Source organism: Nelusetta ayraudi, unplaced genomic scaffold (assembly GCF_046127955.1).
Source record: "Nelusetta ayraudi isolate G7.1 ecotype Tasmania unplaced genomic scaffold, CSIRO-AGI_Nayr_v1 ptg000082l, whole genome shotgun sequence".
Classification (NCBI taxonomy): domain Eukaryota; kingdom Metazoa; phylum Chordata; class Actinopteri; order Tetraodontiformes; family Monacanthidae; genus Nelusetta; species Nelusetta ayraudi.
In genome coordinates this window covers 302501-326746 of record NW_027466132.1, presented here as the reverse complement: position 1 = coordinate 326746, position 24246 = coordinate 302501, and the positions used below count along the sequence as shown (strand labels likewise).

The 24246-nt window shown below is 46.2% G+C and overlaps 2 protein-coding genes and 1 long non-coding RNA gene across 10 annotated transcripts; 1 reads left to right on the top strand and 2 right to left on the bottom strand.

Moving 5' to 3' along the window:
• Positions 1 to 5439: 5439 nt before the first annotated feature.
• On the top strand, positions 5440 to 14643 carry slc2a12 (solute carrier family 2 member 12). The gene is made up of 6 exons (XM_076044551.1): positions 5440 to 5617; positions 7458 to 7552; positions 10257 to 11540; positions 12621 to 12743; positions 13436 to 13568; positions 13659 to 14643. Exons 2-6 carry the CDS (start codon positions 7471 to 7473, stop codon positions 13786 to 13788), a joined length of 1752 nt encoding a protein of 583 aa, XP_075900666.1. The 5' UTR covers positions 5440 to 5617; positions 7458 to 7470; the 3' UTR covers positions 13789 to 14643.
• Positions 11731 to 12142, bottom strand: LOC142900335 (uncharacterized). The gene is made up of 3 exons (XR_012928882.1): positions 12004 to 12142; positions 11844 to 11955; positions 11731 to 11812 (listed from the first exon to the last, which is right to left on the bottom strand). It is a non-coding gene; the product is annotated as an uncharacterized LOC142900335 (long non-coding RNA).
• On the bottom strand, positions 14459 to 18917 carry tbpl1 (TBP-like 1). 8 transcript variants are annotated; one of them, XM_076044559.1, is made up of 7 exons: positions 18766 to 18917; positions 17698 to 17907; positions 17498 to 17580; positions 17277 to 17340; positions 16981 to 17084; positions 16449 to 16543; positions 14459 to 15811 (listed from the first exon to the last, which is right to left on the bottom strand). In XM_076044559.1, exons 2-7 carry the CDS (start codon positions 17830 to 17832, stop codon positions 15729 to 15731), a joined length of 564 nt encoding a protein of 187 aa, XP_075900674.1. In that variant the 5' UTR covers positions 17833 to 17907; positions 18766 to 18917; the 3' UTR covers positions 14459 to 15728. The 8 variants fall into 8 exon arrangements, with proteins under 8 accessions (XP_075900674.1, XP_075900669.1, XP_075900673.1 ...); XM_076044554.1 differs by having other exon boundaries at positions 17698 to 17942; positions 18766 to 18911; XM_076044558.1 differs by having other exon boundaries at positions 18563 to 18908.
• Positions 18918 to 24246: the final 5329 nt, after the last annotated feature.

Below are 24246 nucleotides of genomic sequence, written 5' to 3'. Positions count from 1 at the left end.
ACGATAAGCCTGAAGCTAGGGTTAGGGTTAGGGTTAGGGTTAGGGTTTCAGGGTTCCTCAAGTACTAGAAGTCCCAGATTTGGCATGGGCGCTCCTTGGGGGCTCCTGATGAAAAAGCAAGTGGCCCCATGTCTCTAGGACAAAGTTGAAGTTTCACCCCATAGACTTGCATTGAATTAGGGTTAACGATAAGCCTGAAGCTAGGGTTAGGGTTAGGGTTAGGGTTTCGGGGTTCCTCAAGTACTAGAAGTCCCAGATTTTGCGTGGGCGCTCTTTGGGGGCTCCTGATGAAAAAGCAAGTGGCCCCATGTCTCTAGGACAAAGTTGAAGTTTCACCCCATAGACTTGCATTGAATTAGGGTTAACGATAAGCCTGAAGCTAGGGTTAGGGTTAGGGTTAGGGTTAGGGTTTCGGGGTTCCTCAAGTACTAGAAGTCCCAGATTTGGCATGGGCGCTCCTTGGGGGCTCCTGATGAAAAAGCAAGTGGCCCCATGTCTCTAGGACAAAGTTGAAGTTTCACCCCATAGACTTGCATTGAATTAGGGTTGATGATAAGCCTGAAGCTAGGGTTAGGGTTAGGGTTAGGGTTTCGGGGTTCCTCAAGTACTAGAAGTCCCAGATTTTGCGTGGGCGCTCCTTGGGGGCTCCTGATGAAAAAGCAAGTGGCCCCATGTCTCTAGGACAAAGTTGAAGTTTCACCCCATAGACTTGCATTGAATTAGGGTTAACGATAAGCCTGAAGCTAGGGTTAGGGTTAGGGTTAGGGTTAGGGTTTCGGGGTTCCTCAAGTACTAGAAGTCCCAGATTTGGCATGGGCGCTCCTTGGGGGCTCCTGATGAAAAAGCAAGTGGCCCCATGTCTCTAGGACAAAGTTGAAGTTTCACCCCATAGACTTGCATTGAATTAGGGTTGATGATAAGCCTGAAGCTAGGGTTAGGGTTAGGGTTAGGGTTTCGGGGTTCCTCAAGTACTAGAAGTCCCAGATTTGGCATGGGCGCTCCTTGGGGGCTCCTGATGAAAAAGCAAGTGGCCCCATGTCTCTAGGACAAAGTTGAAGTTTCACCCCATAGACTTGCATTGAATTAGGGTTAACGATAAGCCTGAAGCTAGGGTTAGGGTTAGGGTTAGGGTTTCGGGGTTCCTCAAGTAATAGAAGTCCCAGATTTGGCATGGGCGCTCCTTGGGGGCTCCTGATGAAAAAGCAAGTGGCCCCATGTCTCTAGGACAAAGTTGAAGTTTCACCCCATAGACTTGCATTGAATTAGGGTTAACGATAAGCCTGAAGCTAGGGTTAGGGTTAGGGTTAGGGTTAGGGTTTCGGGGTTCCTCAAGTACTAGAAGTCCCAGATTTGGCGTGGGCGCTCTTTGGGGGCTCCTGATGAAAAAGCAAGTGGCCCCATGTCTCTAGGACAAAGTTGAAGTTTCACCCCATAGACTTGCATTGAATTAGGGTTGATGATAAGCCTGAAGCTAGGGTTAGGGTTAGGGTTAGGGTTTCGGGGTTCCTCAAGTACTAGAAGTCCCAGATTTTGCGTGGGCGCTCTTTGGGGGCTCCTGATGAAAAAGCAAGTGGCCCCATGTCTCTAGGACAAAGTTGAAGTTTCACTCCATAGACTTGCATTGAATTAGGGTTAACAATAAGCCTGAAGCTAGGGTTAGGGTTAGGGTTAGGGTTTCGGGGTTCCTCAAGTACTAGAAGTCCCAGATTTGGCGTGGGCGCTCTTTGGGGGCTCCTGATGAAAAAGCAAGTGGCCCCATGTCTCTAGGACAAAGTTGAAGTTTCACCCCATAGACTTGCATTGAATTAGGGTTAACGACAAGCCTGAAGCTAGGGTTAGGGTTAGGGTTAGGGTTTCGGGGTTCCTCAAGTACTAGAAGTCCCAGATTTGGCATGGGCGCTCCTTGGGGGCTCCTAATCAAAAAGCAAGTGGCCCCATGTCTCTAGGACAAAGTTGAAGTTTCACCCCATAGACTTGCATTGAATTAGGGTTAACGATAAGCCTGAAGCTAGGGTTAGGGTTAGGGTTAGGGTTTCGGGGTTCCTCAAGTACTAGAAGTCCCAGATTTTGCATGGGCGCTCCTTGGGGGCTCCTGATGAAAAAGCAAGTGGCCCCATGTCTCTAGGACAAAGTTGAAGTTTCACCCCATAGACTTGCATTGAATTAGGGTTAACGATAAGCCTGAAGCTAGGGTTAGGGTTAGGGTTAGGGTTATGGTTAGGGTTTCGGGGTTCCTCAAGTACTAGAAGTCCCAGATTTTCTTAATCAGTGCGTTTACATGGCACTGGAGAAATTCTTATTATTGCCTTAGTCCGATTATGATCGGAGTTTGAGAACTCCGATTGGAATTCGAGAACTCCGAATGAGACAAGGAATTGGCGTTCCAACAGTCAACTCCGATGGGCTTAAAACATCTTTCATCAGTCCACAAAGTTTGTCGAATCATCTGCGCGTCATTTGGAAATTGTCTTTCCATTCCGTGTCCGAAAACTCCTTCAATATGACCCTCTCCCACCAGTCTGTGCTCCAAACACGCATCCAACGAGAATGAGAGTTTCGGGTCAGTAGCGATGGCACAAAGCGTAGCATCGAAGACATTCTGTTGTTGTAGCCCTCCAACAGCATAAAACATTCTTGTCTGCCTTTTAAAATCACCATGAGCACGAGAAATAGGGTACACCTTATCTGCACAGTAAGTAACACGTACATTACGTACTATCGTAAATATCGTAATGATGTAATATGTCAACCGAAAGCAGCTGACCAGCTGAAAAGATTCACACCACCCCCTAGTGTTGGGAGGAGGACACGTTCCCGTCAATAATTTGAATTTCTCAGGTGCATGTATACGGGGACAAGGTGAGAACTCTTATTGGACGAGAAAACCAAATTATTGCTTACTCCGATTAAGCTCTGCATGTAAACGCACTGAATGTTTAACACTGTTGGACTTTAAAAATATTGAGTGACTCTAATAAGAATTGAACTGCAAGCTTCTTGGTTCACATTTCAGCCTCCAACAGCCTGAGCCAGTCGTCCTGGTGATTTCTCCTCTTGGTTTGTGAGTCTTCTTACCTTGAAATTAAAAAAAGACGTTAAAGCCGAGACTCGAACCGCAGATCTGTTGCATGAGAAGGCTTCCATCACACTGAGTTATTCATCCTTGTTCAATGCTTGATTGATAAGGAAAACTTATCAATCAAGCACAAACTTCTCTGCCTCCTGGTTGGTCACTGCTCTGTTAATGCAAGTGGTTAGAGCAAGTTGTGCTATGGTGACAGATATTCCGCAGGGTGTCGCTGTTTGTCATTTTTTCATTCATCCTAGTGAAGCTGACTGTAGGCAAGTACAAAAGTACAGAACAGTTTAAAAAGCTCAGAATTTAGAAAAAAAATAATTATTGGTAACCAAGTGTATTCCAAATGATGTCGACGTTTATCCCAGTTTTCTTTTCGTGAAGTCTGCTCACAAGGTCGCGAGCAGATCCACTACAGCTGATTGCTTTGAACAGCTTAAATTATTTGAAACACTGAAATCTCAGAGCCAACTTCATAAACCATATGATCACAACATAACACGACAACACCAATGACTAATGTGAAGTCTTATTGTCCCTGTTGTTTATTGTCAACAGCAACAGTGCCATTAGCCCAGCGTGCAGTCAGTTCTCCAAAGGCTGGGACCAAAGTCACAGGAGGACGGAGTAAACACGGACCTGCTGAGCACACAGCCGTGAGGTACCGGCGCATCCTCCTCTTCACCGCTCTTCACTGCTGAGGTACTCCCAAGGACAGGACGTCCAGTTGGCAGTACAGACAAACTGTAAGGAGGTGAGCTGAGGTGATGTCTTGATATGTAGGTAAACCAGTTTCAAGTGTTCAAATTAAAATGGGGGGGAACTGTTCTGGCTGTTCAGTTTCATACATAGAACAACGAGAAGATAAACCATACCAGGCTGATCGGCCAGTGTGGTTTCATTCGATTGTTGCACTCCCGTTTCCCAAGCTGTTAGTTAGTGACGATCTGCACAGTGGTTGAGAATTTTCTTTAAGTTATTCTGTTAACTAGATGGAAATCAGCGAGAATAGAAAAAAAAAAGTGATTTTGCTCACTGATTCAATTCCTTTACTCAGGTAAAAGTAAGAAAGTACAGCTTCTGAAATGAACTCAAGTGAAAAGTACATTTCAGAACATTTTTTTGCCATCAATGAAACAGTGATGATATTTTTGTCGTGACAGGATAATCTGGACTGAACTTTCCAGAGGTCAGAGGTCAGAGGTCTTGCATGAGCCTAACAGATTATTTTTAACAGCTTTGCTATTCTTAATGGTATAGTTTTTTTTTTCTTTTTCAACTGAGGCACAATCAAACTACAGTCATTAATAATTATGACCAGTGCACCAAAATTTGATGTTTACACTTTTTAGAACAATAACCAAACTTATTTTCTACTTTTTTTATTATTTTTTTTTTACCACCGTTATATTCAACTACACAGCAGCACAGTTCAAACAGCTCCACTTTAAGTACCAGCAACTATAATGAATCATAAGTGAATTAGTTTGAACAGGATTTGCATCTTTTAAACACAAAAGCATGATTTTCAAACCTGAAAAGCAGAAAGTACAGTCATTTGGGTACAAATATATGGAGTAAAAGTAAAAAGAAATACAAATAAGTACAGTATTTATACTTCATTACTTCCCACCTCTGGAGTACAGCGGGCCAAGCTCGAAGGTCAGACAGCTGCAAGTCCAAGCAGCAACAATAATAATAATAATAAAAAAAAAAAACCCAACCCGAGGTTCCAATTCTGCTGCGGCCTTATCTGGACGCGCCGGTCCTAAAAACACGAAAGTAGGGCAGCCAGTCACGCAGACGCGGGGCTGCGCGCTGTCATCTGAGAGGCATCAGGGCAGGTGTGAGTGCGGCCCGATGCTCGCTGCAGCATGACAGAGGAGCCAGCAGGGGGCCCCGCAGCTTGTTTTCACACAGTCTGACGGACAGAGCCGTATTGATGCAGGTGCATTTTGGAGAAGAAAAAAAATAAAAACGAATATCATTACAGCGGCTAAAATACTAAAAGTTAATGTTAAACGACTTAGCAAGAGAAGAGTGCAACATTTTCTTTCAAGTTAGTCGACATGGGCGCTTCATATTTGGTATGAACGACGTGAATAAATCGGTGCTTGGAAGCGTAGGGGGGGGGGGGGGGAGTAAAAGTTAAAGCCGTGAACTCGTCTCAGCGAATAGAATTTCACTTCAGGAGCCCACGGATGAAATCCTCGCCTCTGATTGGCTGCGACGGCAGGGTCGGGGGAGGCACTGGTGGGCGGGGCCCGAGTGGAGACTTTTGCCAAAACAAGGTCCGTGCGTGTACAGACACGAGAGAGAGAGAGAGCGAGAGCGAGAGAGAGAGAGAGAGAGAGAGAGAGTGAGAGTGAGAGAGAGAGTGAGAGTGAGAGAGAGAGAGAGAGAGAGAGAGAGAGAGAGAGAGAGAGAGAGAGAGAGAGAGCGAGAGAGAGAGAGAGCGAGCAAGAAGCCGATGGAGTGACGGGACGGACGGACGGACGGACGGAGGCCAGCGAACAGCACGACGGCGGTGGGGAGTGTCAGGTAAGGCGACCGCGGCGGAAAGCGACTTTTCGACGCCGCTGAAATCCCCTTGGGCACAAAACGGCGAGTTTTCTCGGCTTCACTCTCACTGCAGAGCCGCTGCTGCCGCTACTACTGCTGTTTTCCTCGGCTGAAGGCAGAAAGGAACAGAACGCTAAACAATTAATTCGCAACTTTCCAAGCAGAGTTGCACGAGTTTGCTTAAATGTAAAAAGAAAGAAAAATGCGCAGAAGTTCCATAGACTAACATGACAGGTCATTTCAAAGGTCTGACAGGTAACATACATCACCGATTATTATTATTATTATTATTATTATTATTATTAATAATAATAATAATAATAATAATAATAATAATAATAATAATAATAATAATTATTATTATTATTATTATTATTATTATTATTATTATTTATACGGGAGCACAACCTTCAATTGTGTTTCCAACACGGCTGCTGCTACTTATCTGTGAGCTTTTATTTCAGGGACCCACTCGTATCGGCAGCCTCCAGGCGAGTGCTGAGCTATTTATACGGGTGCACTAAGCCAGTCAAATTACTTTATAGTCTGTTTTATCGCAGCTATCGCTCTCTTCATTTTACATAGACATAGTTTATCTCTCAGTTCTGTGTGCTCACCTGAACAACCTTCACTAAACCTGCAGCCTGAAGCATCTCCACGGGCTTGTCAAGTTGTCCCTCAAAGCTCAGACTGACATGGCACAGTGGATGTAACTGACACATATTTATTGGTGCACTCCGGCAAAAGCATTTTAATTCCGGGCCGCTGGCAGGAGTCACATTTGAGAATTTTTCTTCAGAAAATTGAACAAAAACAAACAGACTCTCAAATCAGATTTACACTTTAAAAAAAAAAATATATATATATATATACAAATATGTTACAGGGTAAGTTTAGTCAGGCAGCCAAGTATCAAGTAGTTAAGTGAAGTGAAGTAGCCACTGAGTGCCTTCTCTCGCTGGACACAGTGCATGACCTCTGTTACCCGGGTGGTGCAACAGGTGGCAGTAGAAACTACACAAAGTGGACATTTGTTGGAGTCACTCTGAACAGAGCCAAAAATAAAAATTTTATTTTTTATTTTTTAACATGGTTTCATGCAGTTCCTGTACAGACGACTCGGCGCTGGCAGAGACGAGCTCAGTCTAAACTGAACTGTCGCCCGTTTTGCTGCTCGTCCCCGTCCCCAGGTTGGGCTGCACTGCAAACACTTTGTGTGCTCGTCTGTGCTGCTGCAGGTGTCCAGACGACTCGGCTGTCCAGTTTGACTTGGCCGTCCAGTTTTTTTTTGTTTGTTAGCCACAATAGTCACTCCAGCCTCTTTTTTTTTTTTTTTTTTTATCAGCAGCTGCAGAGCTGCTGCAGGTTTCTGTTTCTGTTTTTCTATTCCGCCATTATATTCTCGCTTGGCCTCAGTCAGCTTCCAGCCGCTGCAGTTCTTCACCTCCGTCCAAATCAGCGTGGTTTAGAAAATGCTAGAAAATCTATCTCGGGGAGTTGGAGAATGGGTGACATCTTCGGTTTTGAGCGAACCGCCCCTTTAAGGCTGCTTTCTAACACAGGCCTGAGCCTGTTCTGTTCATGGCAGTTTTTCCGAAGATAATTGATTCACCGAGCTGGTCTAAATTATGCTGAGTTTAATTTTTGAATTCTGAGAAATTCTGAACGAGCATATAAAGAAGTAACAAGAAGTTGTGTGTTTTATGATGTATAATTATATATATTACGATTTTTGTTGTTGTTTGTGTTGTTTTTTTCTATATTTCTATATTATATTATATGATATTTTTTGTTGTTTGTGTTGTTGTTTTCTTCCTAGGCCTGCTGTCACCATGGAATCTGAAAGTGAGACCAAGATGATGGCGTCTCCTTCCTCGGAGAGCCAGAAAGTCCCCACACCCAGCGGCAGCCCAGGTATGCAGGTGGCAGCCGAGGGCTGTGCGAGTTTGTTGAGTCGTTGTTATTGCGACAGCTCATCGAGATACTTTCTCAGACTGGCACACAATCGCACCGTCTCCTCCTAAACAATTATACGTTTTGGAATTCCTTTTTGTTTGGAGATGCGTTCTGGGAATGCCACAGGTCCCATTGGCGTGTGAGGACAAACAAACAAACAAACAAACAAACAAACAAAAGAAAAGTAGGGCAGATTGTACGGAAGGTGACAGCAACAAGTAAAAAATATTTAAAAAAAATAGTCATTCATAAAATCAACAGTGCTTGGATAATGGGCCTTTGTGATGTCACAAAGGGCACGGATAACCAAATACGTCGACGGTGCAATAAAGCATTCATATTAGCAGGAAGTTAATCTCTGCATTAAAAAAAAGGGATAATCTACTGTTTCTAGATATAGTTTTTATTTTCAATTATTTGTGAGCCTGCAAGGACTTTGACATCGGCAACAACATGACTCACAGAACATTCATTCAAATTTTGGTTAATGTTTGATCCAGGTTTTTAATAAGTCGCATCATAACTAAGGCAAATGTTTAGCGAGGCTGAACCTGTTTTTTCAGCCCAAAAATATTTTTCCCCCCCACCGAGCCTCAGTAAACACGGAAGAGCGACGTGAAACACGGCCAGCACAGCTTAACCTCCTGCGATGATCAGATGAATTAATAACGATCGACGACGTCTTGCGTCACAGATGGAAACGCTGAGTGGTGCTCGGGTGACTCGCACATGTTTGACTTGACTTGCACAACCATCAACGTGCCGGTGGTTCAGCTGAACCTGCACATTGTTGGATGTTGGGTCTCTTCATCATTAAAGTCAAACGCTGATTCATGTCGCTGTTGGTGCTGATTAGTTGTTCACTCCTGTGTCACTCTGACCTGGGCGGAGTGTCGTTGTCAATCTTGGTACTTTGGTACTTGCTCATTTCACTTATTAGACCAAAGGAAAAAAAGTAACCATTAGAAAGCCATTTCATTCAGACTGTTCTTTGAATGTTTTTAATGACTTTTCCACACTAATAATTCCACCAAACGGGATTTAGATCAGCGTTAAGATGCCTGAGAAATGCCGTAAGAAATAATTGGAATGAGTGTAATAATTTGACAGTTTCGTCGAAAAAAAACTTAAATGTGGGGACGTGCAGGGAGATGGCTTGTTGCAGAGCACAACTACGACCTCTAGTGGTCAGTGGTGGCGCTTTGAGCTCCTTTAAGGAGCCGGCGACGTGCTTGCGTTTTCACACACTGTGCTTATTCTTCGGGGGAACAGAAACGAGAAAGAGCAACTGTGAATTCTGACCATCAGTGACTCTCTATGACCCTTCACAACATGGCACATTATCACACCAGCGATGTGTCTGCGTCTGCATGCCGAGCCGCCCACCTCTCAATTATTATTCCTATCTGGCTGATTGCAACGATCGGTCGCGCGGCGTGCGCACACGCTTCACACAAAGAGCACAGCAACGCACACAGGAAGGATAACATGATTGCCTGCAGGTGCGTGTCACTCGTGGACTTCTGACCTCTAATTGCACACGCTCAGCACTCTAGACATAGACTTACTGATTAGGACAAAGCCACGCAAGGTGCACAACACTCGTTACACACCGGTGCATCCTGTACTTGAGGCAGATGACAGTTGAGTCTTGACACTGCCACGGTCATTTCTGACATCGAGCCATTAGTGGCAGCACTCTGAGCCACAGTGGAGCCCGCATGTACGTCCGTGTGCTTGTTTGTGTGCTAATTTCACTTATTCTTTCTGAGCATTAAATCGTAATTAATGTCAAACATAGTACACAAACCAATGTTTATACACTTTCACCTCTGTGTATATATATTTGTATTTGTCCATATTATTATTGTTTGTATTGCATTATATTAGAATTATTATATTAGAATATTAAACTTTATTTTGAATCTGTAAACAGAAATGACAGGACGTCACAATTTCATTTTGTTATTTACTTTTCTACTTGATACTTAATTTCTATTATTTTGCCTACTTTTGCTCTTTATTTCTACTCGCACACTTTGCTATGAACAGTATTTTCCCCTTGGGGATGAAAGCATTGTTCTGATTCTGATTCGGACAAATTCTCAGCTAAAAATGTAAATTCTTTTCTTCACCGATTACTCTCATTTGCTTTTGTTCAGACAAGTTTGGCAGGAAGGATGTTACCTGCTCGACAGTTTCGACTGTGACTTCAGTTTCCCCCCAGAAGCGTCATCCGATGTGCTGCTGACGCGTCATTAAACAGCCGGCCGACCTAACGGACCTATCAGAGCCACTTCCCCAGAGAGCATCCAAGGCGGAGGAGGCGCGGCCCACTCGACGGCCTCTGATAGGTCCGTCCAGTCGGGCAGCCATTAAATGACGAGTCGGCAGCACGCTGGACGACACCTCTGCAGAAGACCGGGGTCACAGTGGAAGCTATCAAGTGGGTAACATCCTTCCGGCCCAACTTACTTGTCTGAACAAAAGAAAATAAGAGTAACTTCTCAGCCTTCCAAAGCCGTAACACTTGAGCTGGCAGAAACGTGCCTGTGTAGCGCGGCACACTGTCTTCTCGTATGAGCTCCCAGGGGTCAGCCGGATCTCTTACATCACACTCTCTGTGTCTCCGTGTCCCCTCCTCCACCCCTCCGTCCCGCAGGCTGCAGCCGCCTGGTGGTGGTGGCAGCTGTGGCCGCCTCCCTGAGCGGCCTGATGATGGGCTACGAGCTGGGCCTGACCTCCGGGGTCCTGCTGCAGCTGCGCGTGGTGCTCTCGCTGTCCTGCCAGGAGCAGGAACTGCTGGTCAGCTCCGTCCTCATCGGCTCGCTGGCCGCCTGCCTGGTCGGGGGCCCCGTCCTGGACCGCTACGGCCGCCGCCTCTCCCTGCTGCTCAGCGCCGCCCTGGTGGTGGGAGGCAGCGTGCTGCTGGCGGCCGTCACCTCACTGGTCACCCTGGCGCTGGGCCGCGTGGTGGTGGGCATGGGCACGGCGCTGTCGGGCACGGCGGCGTGCCTCTACATCGCCGAGATCTCTCCCCGGGAGCGGCGAGGCCTGCTGGTCACCCTCTTCGAGCTGATGCTGGTCGTCGGCGTCATGCTGGGCTTCGGCTGCAGCTACGCCTTCGCCGCCGTGCACCACGGCTGGGCCTACACCTTCGGACTAGTGGTGGCGCCGGCGCTGCTCCAGATGGGGGCGATGCTGTTCCTCCCGCCCAGCCCGCGCTTCCTGGTGGCGCGCGGCCAGGTGGACCGGGCCCGGGCGGTGCTGACCAGGATCAGGGCCGGGGCCCGGGAGCACGTGGAGGCGGAGCTGCGGGACATCCAGGCTGGGCTGAAGGAGGAGTCGGAGCACGGCTACGGCCAGCTGCTGAGCGGCCGCGCCAACCTGCGCTCGCGGCTGCTGACGGGCATGACGCTGGCCTTCTTCCAGCAGGCCACCGGCCAGCCCAACATCCTGTCCTACGCCTCGCCGCTGCTGCGCAGCGTGGGCTTCCGCAGCGACGCCGCCGCCACGCTGGCCTCCACGGGCTTCGGCGTGGTCAAGGTGGTGTGCACAGTGCCGGCCGTGATTCTGGTGGACAAGGTGGGGCCCAAGAAGTTCCTGATCGTGGGCGCCGTGGCCATGGCGCTGACTCTGGCGGCGCTCGGCACGCTGACCATGCAGAGCCACACGCAGCTCAACAGTCTGTGCCGGAGTCACACGGCGGCGGCGGCGGGGGGGCTCAACCGAACCGGCGGCACCTTCAACTACAGCCACAGCACCTCGGAGCCGGGCCAGTGGGTTGGCGGCGAGGCCAACTGGACCCTCGCGGAGGAGGAGGACGTCGGGACGTGGGGGTCGGTCGGGGCGACGACCCCCGTGGAGGTTTCGGCCTCGCTGAAGTGGGCGTCGCTCATCAGCCTGCTGGTGTACGTGGCGGCCTTCTCCATGAGCCTCGGACCCAGTAAGCACTCGTAACGGTGTTTTACGTAGGTTCCTAATCACCTTGCACATGTCTTATGGTAATGTTCATTATGTTTGCATGTGTTTCAATGCTTTGAATCCACATACCTGCTTCTGCTTGGCCGTGTCTTCTTTATCGGCAATAACAAACAACAGCGGGTGTTCAGAATAGGACACACAACCCAACATACTGCCTTTGAGACTCTTCAAGACTTCAATTGCTCAGTGAAGACTTTAACTTATGACATAACACACACTGATGAGTTCCTGCCGCTCGGCTTCCTTACAACAAGTCAGCAAACACGCTGAGAGACGGGCGTCATTCACACCAGGATGCCCGCTGGGCCAATCTTGTCTTAGCTTTGCGCTTCAGTTTTTTTTTTTTTTTCTGAAGTGGGTTCAGGTGTTTATCTTTGCTTAGCACGTACGCACACACACACACACACACACACACACACACACACACACACACACACACACACACACACACACAACTTTGGTTTGGACGGCGCCAATTGACAAATGTTATGTCACTGCCATGTAGAACCCTGGTACTCGTTATTAGCCTGGTTCACTGTGTGAAGTACGAAGGGCAACGCTGATTATCAAAGACTTGGGCAGGGCTGCTGTTTAGAATTATATGTATGGATACACAGATACGGCTAATGGGGTTGAGTACTGTACTCATACTTGTAAATGACTTGCCGATACCACGACACCGACACCAGTTGAACGTGTACGCGTATGACACTTTTGTTCAACTTGTGTTTTTACTGCAGTGAAACTTGTGACAGTCGCTCATGTTCTAGGAAGACATGCTGATAGTGCTGTAGTCAGTAATTCTATAATGGCCTTATCAAGCACTCAATATCAGTATCGGTGAGTACTGAAAGTACTCAAACCCTACTCGTTTTGTAAAAAGCGGTATCAGTGCATCCCTACTGATATGTTTCACTGGCATCTTGACTGACCCCAGTGTGTGAACCTCCAGAACTGTCTCGGGGTTCCTCCTCCACATGACACACCCAGAGAAACAGTGTCCTTGATTCCCTTCATCCTCACTCCCGCCCTTTTTTCCCAGTGGTGTACGTCGTCTTCAGTGAGCTCTTCCCCACCGGGGTCAGAGGGAAGGCCGTGTCCGTGGTGTCTGCCGTCAACTGGGCCACAAACCTGCTCATCTCCATGACCTTCCTCACAATCACAGGTGTGTAATCAATACAAATTACAGGTCTGCACTCCACCTAAATAAGCCGTGGATGGACAATGTAATGCGACGGTGCGGCGCGGCGGACACGCGCCGGATTAGCGGCCCAGCTTGCTGTCGTATCTCAGCTGAGCGGTCGCACAAAAACGAACGAGAAAAACGGCATATTTAGCCCTCACCTTGTTGGCAGGCTCGGTTTTAGCCAACCTGGGAGAGGTACCAGTACCCTCTGTGACATCACAAAGGGCTGATTTCCAGTAATATGTTTTTTTTTTTTTTTTTTTTATAAAGCATACATTCAGACAAAAGCGAAGCAAGCTAAACAAACTCTCCGTGAGAGTTCACCTAAGAGCCAGAGAAAAACGTTATCGTTAGACAACCTGAGGTGACATGGGAAGTCAAAACAGAGAGCACGCTGTGCGTGTCCCTGTAAAACCCAGCGGAGACCTGCTACTGAAGGCAGGAATTTCTCAGCAAACAGGTTCGACTAGTTCACGAGAAAACAGGCAGACGCGTGTGCTATATTTTTTTGCTCCCGGCTGGTAATTGTGTCCCCTGATTAAGAGCTCTCCGAGTGCTACAGGATTAGCATTAGTTTAGCATTGTGACCCGCGATTTGCATCGTGAGTGTGACGCAGCGAAACACGACAAAGTGAGAAACAGTGCGTTCTCCACTGCTCTCGATTCTCCAGAGAAGATCGGCCTCCCGAACATCATGTTCCTCCACGCCGCCATGAGCTTCGCCCTGCTGGTGTTTGTCATCCTCTGCATACCCGAAACCAAAGGGCGCACGCTGGAGGAGATCTCCAAAGAGCTGGCCAAGAAGTAAGCCGCGACCGTGACCACATTTTCTTTTTTAAAGGGTCAAATCATCTCGCTGGTGTGAAATGTGTACTTTTCTGTGATGTTACACAGGAAACCTTTTAAGGTGCCACTCTTTGGGAAAAGGAAGCCTCCTAGTGGCGCCCAGCAGGGCCTGATGAACAGCGGCGGCAGCGGCAGCGGCAGCAGCACATCCAAAGAGACGCCAGCGGGTCTTCATTGACAGGACGCAGCGGCGCAACTCTCGCCAGAAGAGATTCAACCAATGACCTCAAAGACAATGTGCGTCAGGATCGGGAATCAGGGGAGTGAAGTCTAGGAACGCCACGATTCAGGTTCTTGGGGGGGGTTTCGATGTTGTATTAACATGGAAAAAACACTTGTATCTAGTTTTATTACCAATTTCTGATTCAAAATGGACTTTAAATTAATAAAAAATAAATAAATAAAGTTGTGCGGCACAGTGTACACATTGTATTGTTCAGTTGGTCCCCTTTGGCAAACCAACATCCTCAAGTGGATGATGGCGAATAAAGAAGACGGAACTCATGTGCAAGACAGGTTGTGCAGCTTGAATTTACCGGCAGCCTTGTTGGCATTCCCAGTCATGCAACAGTCGGTCATTTTTTTCAAGCTTGTTGATTCAACAGTCACCCAGTCAGCCAGTTGTACAAAATGTTAAAATTGGGAACATAAACTAGGAAATTGCATAATATTTATAAGAACACACCTCTAATGAATGCCTGTCTGCACCGTGAATACTTTGGACTCTGCAAGTGTGCCTCAAAGTCAATACTTTTGTATGTTCCATGTGTTTTGTATGAGCAATTTACGTTTCCGGGTACCAAAGCACAAAGAGCGATTTCGTTTTTCGTTTTACAACATAACCTTTATTTTATTTTTTTTAATACAAAATACAAAAATTCTGGAGAAGGGCCACAAAGCACACTGGTTAACACTACTTTAAACAATCCATCCCACATAACGTCAGGCATGACAGGTCTTGTCTGCACATTATCGCTCATTGTTTCTTTTTTTCCTCTTTGAGTTTAATAAAAAAAAGGAAGTTATTTCAGGACGCGTCGGGGCTTTTTCATACACTTATGACAAGCTGGATATATAAGAGTCACTGTTAATGCTGCATCAGACACTTATATGACTGTGTGACCCGTCCTCCTGCAGGGTGCAAACAGCCACGGAGCTCGAAATGTCTGTTTCTGTTACTATTTTACAATTAAATGTTTTATTTCCACCGTGCCATGATCCAAACATACAAACTCCTCAGATACATTTTGATTCCTCCTATGACTTAAAAAAACAAACAGGTAATTTTAAATATTTTTGCCTTTCCTCAGCCTCGCTTACGCTTTAAAAAAACAAAACAAACTTGTTAAGTAAAAGTGCCAGCAAAATGAACCTGAATTTATCATTATCACCAATTCAAAATGGTTTATTTTGGTGAAATGCAGAACTAAGAAGAGAAACACAAAACATTTAATAGACTTGACGGACAAACGTGTAAACTGGAAGAAACTAACAAAGTTCAGATGAATGCAAACCGTGACCTGATATGTACAGACCGTTGTTGTGTCCACGCGTCATTTATCCAAGCAGGAAGTCTGTGCTGACTTTTGCACTTTGACGAGCAAAAATATGAACAAGTCAGAGAGTTCTTTGCGTTTGCACAAACACCACTGACGGGCCATGGACGGAGTTTCAGACGGCCGAAGCGGAAGGAGTAATATCTGGTGGCCGGCAGGTTTGGGGGGGGGGGGGGCGGGCGGAACAAGGTGAGGCAACTCAGCGGTGAGACGGCGGCTTCACGCTCGCAGCCGAGCGTCGGTTACACTGTTGAATCTGTGTCCATGCAAAAAAAAAAAAAACATCCAGAGAAACACAAAAAAAGTAGCCTGATTTCATCCCATCCACTGCTGCATCATCCAGGTGAGCAAGCAGCAGCTTCTTTAAAAACCACAAATGGGAGTTTTGTAAGACGGAGGTCTGGAAGGATCCAGATGAAGACGTGAGAATATTTAAAAGTCTGAGGTGGCATCAAGTCCGTTGGTCATGTTAAAAGGTGCCGTGTCTTTAAAATATAAACAAGGTGAAGGTGGTGGCGGAGCGAACATCCAGAGACAAGGTGCTTCCTTCCTCGAGTCCAGCTCAAGTCAAGCGGGGCTTCCGGCACTCGAACAGCAGAGGGTAGATCTGCTCCACACCCGTGGCCACATTCTGCACGTTTGGTCCTGAATGGTTGTTGCGGTGAGGCAGGTGGAGTGTGTGTGGTTTTGTTTTTAGAGGGGGGCGGGGGGGCGATAGGATTTGGGGTGAAAGAAGAAAAAACAGAATAAAACGTGAGCATCTTGAAACGCTGACAAAAGTGAGGGCTTAAATGACGCCATGACTGCTGAGACTCCTTACACTGCACTGTGGAGTCTGTGGATTTTTAAAGGCCCAGTGGGTTAAGATTTCAAAGCATCCAATTGCAACATAGCATACATGCTACTATCAGGGCCACATGCTAGGCTACTGCAAATGCAGGTACATGGTGCAACAGAGCCGCCTCCCTTTAAGTAAGCACAAACGCTTAATAGGAGCAAATGAAGACAAACTAACAACACATAAAGTGTGCATTCTCTGCGGCATTTCCAAGAAACGGATCCCTTGAAAGGTTGCACACCGTTTAAAATGACATTCCTCTGCATAACATTCCCTGAGGAACTAGGTTAACGAAGGAATGCTTTTGTGACAAAACTCCTCCAAGTGCTTTGCAACGCGACCTCAATCCTCCGGGAGCGCGAGCCCTCTGGCAGTGTGCAGAGGAGCGCGACCCAGCGAGCGTCTGTGTGTCTATTTCTGTGCAAACAGGGGAGTGTTCAGTACCTGTGACTGTGATACTGCCGGTGGAGAACACCTGTACGGTGGCTTTGAGGTGTTTGATCCTGTACGTGGCCGCAGGGTGGAGCTCTGGTTCGTAGCTGACAGGCAGGGGGAAGAAAAGAGAAAGACGGGGGACGTTATTACACACTGACCACTTTGTGTGGGTGTTTGCACTCGACTACATATGGCTGCATAAAATCAAGAGAATCAGGTTGGCATCCAAATGCTGGCCGATGATTCGCCACTAGAGGTCATCTTCTCCTCACAAATGAGTTAAAATTGTGGCACCGTAGCTTTTCAAACTGTTTGAATTATTATTATTATTATTATTATTATTATTATTATTATTATTATTATTATTATTGTTACTATTATTATTATATGTGTAGTTGTGGGGTTCCAACCGTTTTCAATTCAAAACTAAAACAAAATGAAATCAGTCACACTATTACGATCAACTTTTGCAACGAGGCCTTAATGTGGCTAGAAAGGGTGCAGAGGATGATCAGTGGTGTGATGCAAAGCGTGGTGCTACCTTGCAATAGGGCGGTTGTTCTTGGTAAAGTCTATAAGGTGGATGGCAAAGGGCATGGAGCACACTGCCAGCACGTTGACAACTTTGAAGGCTGAGAACCTCACCTGGGGGGAGACAACGCACACAAACACAAACAAAATAGATAAACATCTGACCGGCTTGTTTTCTCTTTTTTTTTTTGGTTCAATTAGATTTAAATTAAAAATGAAATCATTTGAATTCCAAACAGGGGAAGAACTAATAATGGGAGGCTATTTGCAGAGTGACTGTGAAGCTAGCAACAACATCATTCCCACCTTGAAGCCCAGTTTCTGCAGGCAGCGCGCTAAGCGGCGAGCGCCCAGCTTTGCCTCGTCCTCACTGAGCAGAATGGACAGAGGAAGAGGAGCATTACACAACACTCACACTCATCAAAACATTAACAAAAAACTTTTTATTTTTTTATTTTCTTTCGGGGAAAGTACGAGGTCCCCCCCAAGTATGTACTGGGTGATGTGAACAAGTGTGTCATGTTTACCTCGTTGCTCCAGTGCAGATGATTTTCCCCGAGGACCAAATGGAGGCCGTTATCTTGGGCTTGCGGAGTTTCATCAGGACTTTCTGCAACAGGGACAAAAGCGTGCAGTCAAGCCGGACGAGTGAGTGTGTGTGTGTGTGTGTGTGTGTGTGTGTGTGTGTGTGTGTTTTCTGCATGCCAGCATTAGAAAGTTGCCTCACCCCTGCCTCCGGCTTGTAGATGACATTTGTCCCCTCTAAGGCAATGGTGCGTAGGTTGAGGTGGCACCTGGTCCTGAAGGTTGCCACCACATTGGTGACAATAATATCAAGCGCCTCATCGTTGTTGGAATCCATGGGGAAGTGTGTAGTGCAGCGGCAGAGCCACGGGTGCTTTTCTTCTCAGACATTTACCATTGACGAAGCCATCACCTTCATTTCGCAGACAGGTGAGGAGACGAAATGAGCTGCGAGGGGCGGAAGAGACGCAGAAAACCTACGTGAGGTCATTCAGAGAGGTCATTAATGAGTTTAAATGTACACAAATATCACTATGACAAATAATCACAAACCCCGCTATATGCAGTCTAGACTTTTGCATGGATCAGAGGTATAAATGATACGTCTACAACCAGTCTATTAACTTCCTACATATGAGAAAGGTACATCCATTCCCCATGCTCCAAACAGTGCACTGTATTTCTACATCTCGCATTGAACCAACATGCTATAAAAGAACGTCAAGTATTTCGTCCAGACTAGCTTACGCGCTAATGACTTAAACTTTCCTAAAGACTTAGAGGGAAAGATAAATTCCAGACGCGTCTCATTGTTTTTAACTACTTTTTACACACAACACCCGTTAATTCTGGCGTTACTCTGGCCAGTGGGATATCGCATAGCAACGCAACTGATAAAACACAGGAGAAATGATGCTAGCTAAAGCCGTTGGTCTCCCCCCCACCAAAAAAAAAAAAAAAAAAAAATACAGCGCAAGCGCAACTGTTATTTCCATCATTTAGACGAACGAGCAATAATGAATGGTTCTACCGCTACACTTATAAGTGAAAAGACCGGGGTGACACACCTTCAATGTTCCCTGGCTAGTGTTGAGAGCAGAGCTGCCCTCTACGCCGGCAACAAAGAAAAGTGCACGGCCAGTAATGAATGAAAAGTTGTTAGCTGGGATGGCTAGCAGGTCGGCTAACCTCAATACGATGCTCCAAGTTTCAGTAGTTTAAGGTATATTCTCGTGTGCGTCAGAAATATTTACTCTGTGTTCTTAGGTACCTCTTCGAATAGCTCAGTGCTCTGACTCCAAAGCATTAACCAGGCCGGAAAGTCAAAGGGAATAAAATAAACAAATAGGAAATTGCGGGGTAGCCAGCGGACGCAGCACCCTCAGGAAACTAGCAACATGCACTCTTTTCCGGTTTGTTTCAAAATAAAACAGCACAGCGGAAGGGACCGTTCATGGCAGGAACTGAATTAAATACACAGCCGAAACTGAACACAACGTTTGTCGCTCGTCAAACAAATATTTCCCAAAATAGAATAGCAGGAGCAACTGCCAGATACGTTACAAGTGGAGTTCAGAAGCAAAAAAAACGTGTCTGTATTTGTAGTGATATTTTAGCAGTCGCAAAAGAGTAAAATGACGAACTACAATCTCCTGTAGCGGTATGTAAAGTGTAAAAATGCTGTAGTTGTTATTTAAATCATAGGCCTGCATTCATCCTCACAATACTGCATTCAATCATATCGGGTTTATAATTATATTCTATCAAATGCACGTATGCGTATGAGATATCAAGGCACACTCAATGAAAAGGACGGAAATTGCGAAACTAAATAGGACTATGGTTTTCTGATCGCCTTCACGAACGGTGAACAGAGTACCAATGATGATGTGTTGCGCCGCCATGTGGACAATAAGGGCTATTTTTTTTTTTGCCCTTTCTTCTATCAGATACATTTCTGACGATTTCAGATGTCTTCCTTTAAATAGAATTGTGTGGGTTTTTTTTTGTTTTTGTTTTTGTTTTGTTATGTTTTGTTTTGCTTTGTTTTTTAAAGTCTTGAATCACCAGTGCGCAGTTCCAGGAAACGTCAAAAACCTGAGAGCCAAAGATTTGTCCATGTAATGTAATCATCCTGCATGTGCCAATATTACACTTAGGGGGCTCGTGACATGACCCTGCATACGCCTGATTTCAATGTTTATTGTGCACTGACATCAAGGCGCTTTTTTTTTTTTTTTCTCAGTTTGAAACTCCTCCCAGTGAAAATGGCAACATGTGGCCGGCAAACGCCCCTCTGGCAAAAGCGCAGAAGAAGGTGGTTGATGTTTGGAGACAACAGAGTGTTTTTTTCTTATCAATGAGAAGATTTGCAGCCTCGCTGCAGCGTCCCATCCTGCACTGGCAGAAACTTTAAAGTGAACTAAACAAATCAAATCCAGCTTAATCTTCTTTTCCCAGGCAGGCCCATCCAACTTACCCAACTATGACTAATTTTTCACGCCGTACTGTTAGAGCGTTTAACTGATAAGAATGACAAATAGTATTTAGGAGTTCAAGTTGCTTAACAAAACAGATTTGAATGCATGGCCTTTTTGTGTGTGTGCTCTCTTTCACATCTTTTTTTTTTTTTGTTGTTGCTTCAAATCCACGTTAGCCCAGATGAATTATTGCTTGCTTATGCACATTTGTGCGTCGTGTCCTGTGAACCCAGCTATTCTGCTCGGACCACCGCAAACAGTCCTCCTGCCTGGCCCCGGCCCAAGCAAAACAGAAAAATAACTTCTTTATGATTCATCCCTCTTGTTGTTCTTCCTCCCCTGGTTACCAAATTGTCTCTTTCCCTCTCATTTAATTCTGCTGGCAAAACGATAGGCCTGTGATTAACGTCCACTCCGCACAAGGGCCTTGTTCAGATGTCCCGAGATGTTTACTATAAAGGTTTGGATTTAAAGCGAGTCGGGGAAATTGGGCCACTCGCAGCATCGACGCTGCGAGTGTGTTTGCGTGCACTGACGCAGGGTGCAGGAGTATGTTTATAGATTGTTGGGGCTGCGCATCACTGGGGCGGCCGATTCCCAGGGGAACAATGCTCTTATTCTCATTAGGTCATAAGATGTGCCGTGTAAACACACAGATGTGAGCACTTAGGCCTTTATAGATGCAGATATGTCCAAGAATAAATAGCCAATCCATCACTGTGAACTCTCTCTCTGTCTCTCTGTGTAAATAAAGTTTTACTGTCAGTGGGTTTGTTTGTTTACCTGTTCACAGCAGTATTGACAGGCGGCCAGGCTGGCGAACCTTAAGTTTAATATTAGAATTCAACTTTCATGTTGAATTAAAGTTGGAGAAGTGCATTTCCTATTAAACAGTACAATGTTAACTAAAAGTCGGTTCTCAATTGAGCCAAATTCACCTTAAAATGTTTTCCAATAATAATCTGTTTAGAAAATGTACAAAAAGAAATCGCTTGGAAGCAGCTCTTTGTGATGTCACAGAGGGCACGGCTGCCCCAATGATAACTTTCCCATTTCAGTGGCTACATCTCACCCCAGCCAGGTGTGGGTCCCGCCCTGTGAGACCACCTCGCAGCTGTGACCCGTTGCAAACATGTGAAAGGTACACAGGGCATAAATTTCAGAGGGAGGATTAAACGACGGGTTTTTGCAGGAAGCTGTAAACTGACATTTAAAAACACAGTTTACTGGAGATCTGTTTTTTTTTTTTACAATTAATATTACAGCGCGATGTTTCCCCTGCTAGAGTTAAGTAGAAATAAAAAAAAAAATGTAGGGTCTAAAAACCTATTAAGTAGGTACTTTAAAAACCGAGTCTGCAGAGACGTCTCTTCTTGGAGGTGACCTCTCCTCTGCCTGTAAACTAGACCTGTTTGTCAGGCCCCCGCTGTTCTGTTTATGTTGGGAGCACATCAGAGGCCCTCTCAGAAGGACTCGAGAGTGAAGATAGAGCTTTGGAGAGTCGTATGCTGTAGGGTTGTAAAACAGAGTCGCGTTGCACGACTTTGATGGGTTTGTGGGAACTCTTTCCGAAAGGACCAAAGCTTCACCAGGATGAAGAACAACAAGGGGAAAAAAAGACGAGGAGAGTCTGAAGGAACACAGGAGGGGAGACTAAAAATGACTCAAATAAAATTGGAAGACCGCGGCAGTGCCTTATCTGCATGGCCGTAGCGCGCACGTGTGTGTGTGTGTGTGTGTGTGTGTGTGTGTGTGTGTGTGTGTGTGTGTGTGTATAAAGCCATTCTGTACGAGACAGAGATAGATGGTGTGTAGGTTTGCAGTGCAGAGGGAATCCAGCGCTCTGGCAGGGTCTCCCAGTGTAAACAGAGACGTGGGAACGACCGGGCCTGTTTATATCAGCTCCGTTCTTACTGGGACCAGTCCGCCAGGCACTGGGGGGCACAGTCGGAATTCCGGTCACATGCACAGGCACTCAAATGTTAAAAAACTCACTCTAGGATATTGTTAGGCGGGCAGGTGGCTAGCACAGCACCAGACTGATTCAATCTTCTCTCTCAAAAGTGAAAACTTGGCTGCTTTAAAGGACCGCATGGAGAAAATGAATCAGCGGCTTTCTGTCCATGTCACGATCTATTATCATGATGTTATAAAACAGATTTATTAACTTAGACTTCCACACTTTTTACTTATCGAGCCGTGTTCAGGGCAGAAAATGATGCCTCTCCTGCCAGTTACTGTTACTACGCGCCAGGCCGAGGAGCGAGAGTCCAACAACAATTGGGCCAGATTCACTGGCAGAATACTAACACACCTGCAGGAGTGTTGCGAACATCTCCGCTGCTTCGGCTGTGTTTAGACTAGTTTGGGAAACCATTGGCAACGTCAACCAGGTTTATCTGCTGCAGACGGCGGTGTGCAGGAGGGAAGCACCTGCTCTGTCATCCAGGAGAGGAGTGAGCTCATGCTGAGCCAGCAGGGTCAAGGAGGAACCGCGCTCACGGACGCAGCCGTCTCCAAGTCGCTGCCTCCAAGTTCAGCTTTCATGTTTATATTCCCATGCAAAGAAAAAAAGACTTCTGCAGCTGCTCTGCACGACTGCCAAACTGGCAACCGAAAGGGCAAAACAGGCTGGCGGCGTCGTCAGTAACCTGGCAGTGCTAACAATTACTTATTAGTGCCCTTTGTGACATCAAAAAAAGTGGGAAAACGCAAAGGAAGGATTTGTGTTACATACCGTATCTAAAGGACTCAAAACTTTCTTTATAAGCTTGCACAAAGTGAAATATTACATTTCAAATGTTATTTGAAATGGGGGAATTTTGCAAAACTGCAGCGGCGGTGGGACAGTGGGAGAAACTTTTTAGAAGCTGTTTAGAAGGAGCTCTAAACAGGGGATGAAGCGGGTGGGGCCTCCCGCGGTGAGGTCATCACAACTCCACTCAGTTACACACCTTTGTTGCCTTTTGGAGATAATGTGTTGGCCCGCAATCAGCAGCTAAATTCATCACTGTCGCTGTGTGTGTTGCCAAGGTGACACATGTGGGAGGGAGGAACTACAGTCGACATTTTGGCTGCCTTTGTCGCGCATGCATGTGTGTGTGTGTGTGTGTGTGTGTGTGTGTGTGTGTGTGTGTACTTAAACCTCCACTGTGCCAAGACAGCATATTGAGAAATGGAGTGAGAGAATGCAAAATCTCAACATGCTCAAAAATTGTAAAAAAAAAAAAAAAACATGACCCCAGAGTCATGGTTTTAGTCAAAAATCTGACTCCAATTTCCCTTAAACTCACTGGGAGGACTGTTCTGAGGTAGTATACACTCGACCAAGATTGGATATGAAGAAATGGAGTGACAGAATGCAAAATCTCAACATGCTCAAAAATTGAAAAAAAAACACCAAAAAAACAAAAACATGGTTTTAGTCAAAAATGTGAGAAAAGTTTTCGGTCTCTGATCTCCCTCAAACTGACTAGCAGGACTGCTCTGAGGCAGTGTCCACCGCGGGGGTTGCGAGGTGTTGACATAGAAGGATGTTTTGGGGCGGCGTCAGGGAGCGAGTTGGGGTGAAGGCGTAGAATGATGATAGGAAGGAGGGACGTGTGATAAGGGTGGCGGCGGTGGTCTGATGCTGGGCTCAGCGGAGTTACCCGGAGTTTAAGAGGCTGTACGATACGAAATTATTATTATTTATTTATTTTTTGCTGGCGGACGTCCTCGGAGGAGCCTTCTGCTCGAGCTGCTTTTGCTCATGCTGGTTTGTGCCTGAGATAAAGGACAAAAAAAAAACAACAACCAAAAAAAAAAAACACAAAAAAACCCACAAAGCAACATTGGTCTCCCACTCACATTCAAAACACACTGGAGCACACACACACACACACACACACACACACACACACACACACACACACACACAGTTACTGATATCTAAATTAATGGTCTCCTTGGGGAGTCATCCAGAGGCCACGGGCGTTTGGGAGAAAAGATTCTTGGAAAAAGGCTTCATCATCAGAACATTCGCTCATTAGTAACCCCGTCGCAGCCAACCGGCGAGCAGAGCGCCGAGCAAAGCGCCGACAAGGTCGTATACTCATCATGTTGAAGAGGCGTTTACTTTACAGTCCTTCCAAAATGAACTTGTTGCATTGGGGAGAGGCTCCGCCATTCGGTGTGTGAGCAGCAGCGGGCCGGTGATGTAAAGAGTCTCAAATAGTTCAAAGAAAAGCGCCGGCGAAGGAAGGGAAAAGAAAGACAGAAAGAAAGAGCAA

Excerpts from the sequence above, each read along its gene's own strand:
- slc2a12 (XM_076044551.1), top strand. The coding sequence starts at position 7,471 with ATGGAATCTGAAAGTGAGACCAAGATGATGGCGTCTCCTTCCTCGGAG. Across the intron at positions 11,541-12,620 it reads CTCCATGAGCCTCGGACCCA|TGGTGTACGTCGTCTTCAGT; the intron begins GTAAGCACTCGT and ends CTTTTTTCCCAG. Across the intron at positions 12,744-13,435 it reads GACCTTCCTCACAATCACAG|AGAAGATCGGCCTCCCGAAC; the intron begins GTGTGTAATCAA and ends TCGATTCTCCAG.
- tbpl1 (XM_076044559.1), bottom strand. The coding sequence starts at position 17,832 with ATGGATTCCAACAACGATGAGGCGCTTGATATTATTGTCACCAATGTG. Across the intron at positions 17,085-17,276 it reads TGCAGAAACTGGGCTTCAAG|GTGAGGTTCTCAGCCTTCAA; the intron begins GTGGGAATGATG and ends GTCTCCCCCCAG. Across the intron at positions 16,544-16,980 it reads AACAACCGCCCTATTGCAAG|CTACGAACCAGAGCTCCACC; the intron begins GTAGCACCACGC and ends CCTGCCTGTCAG.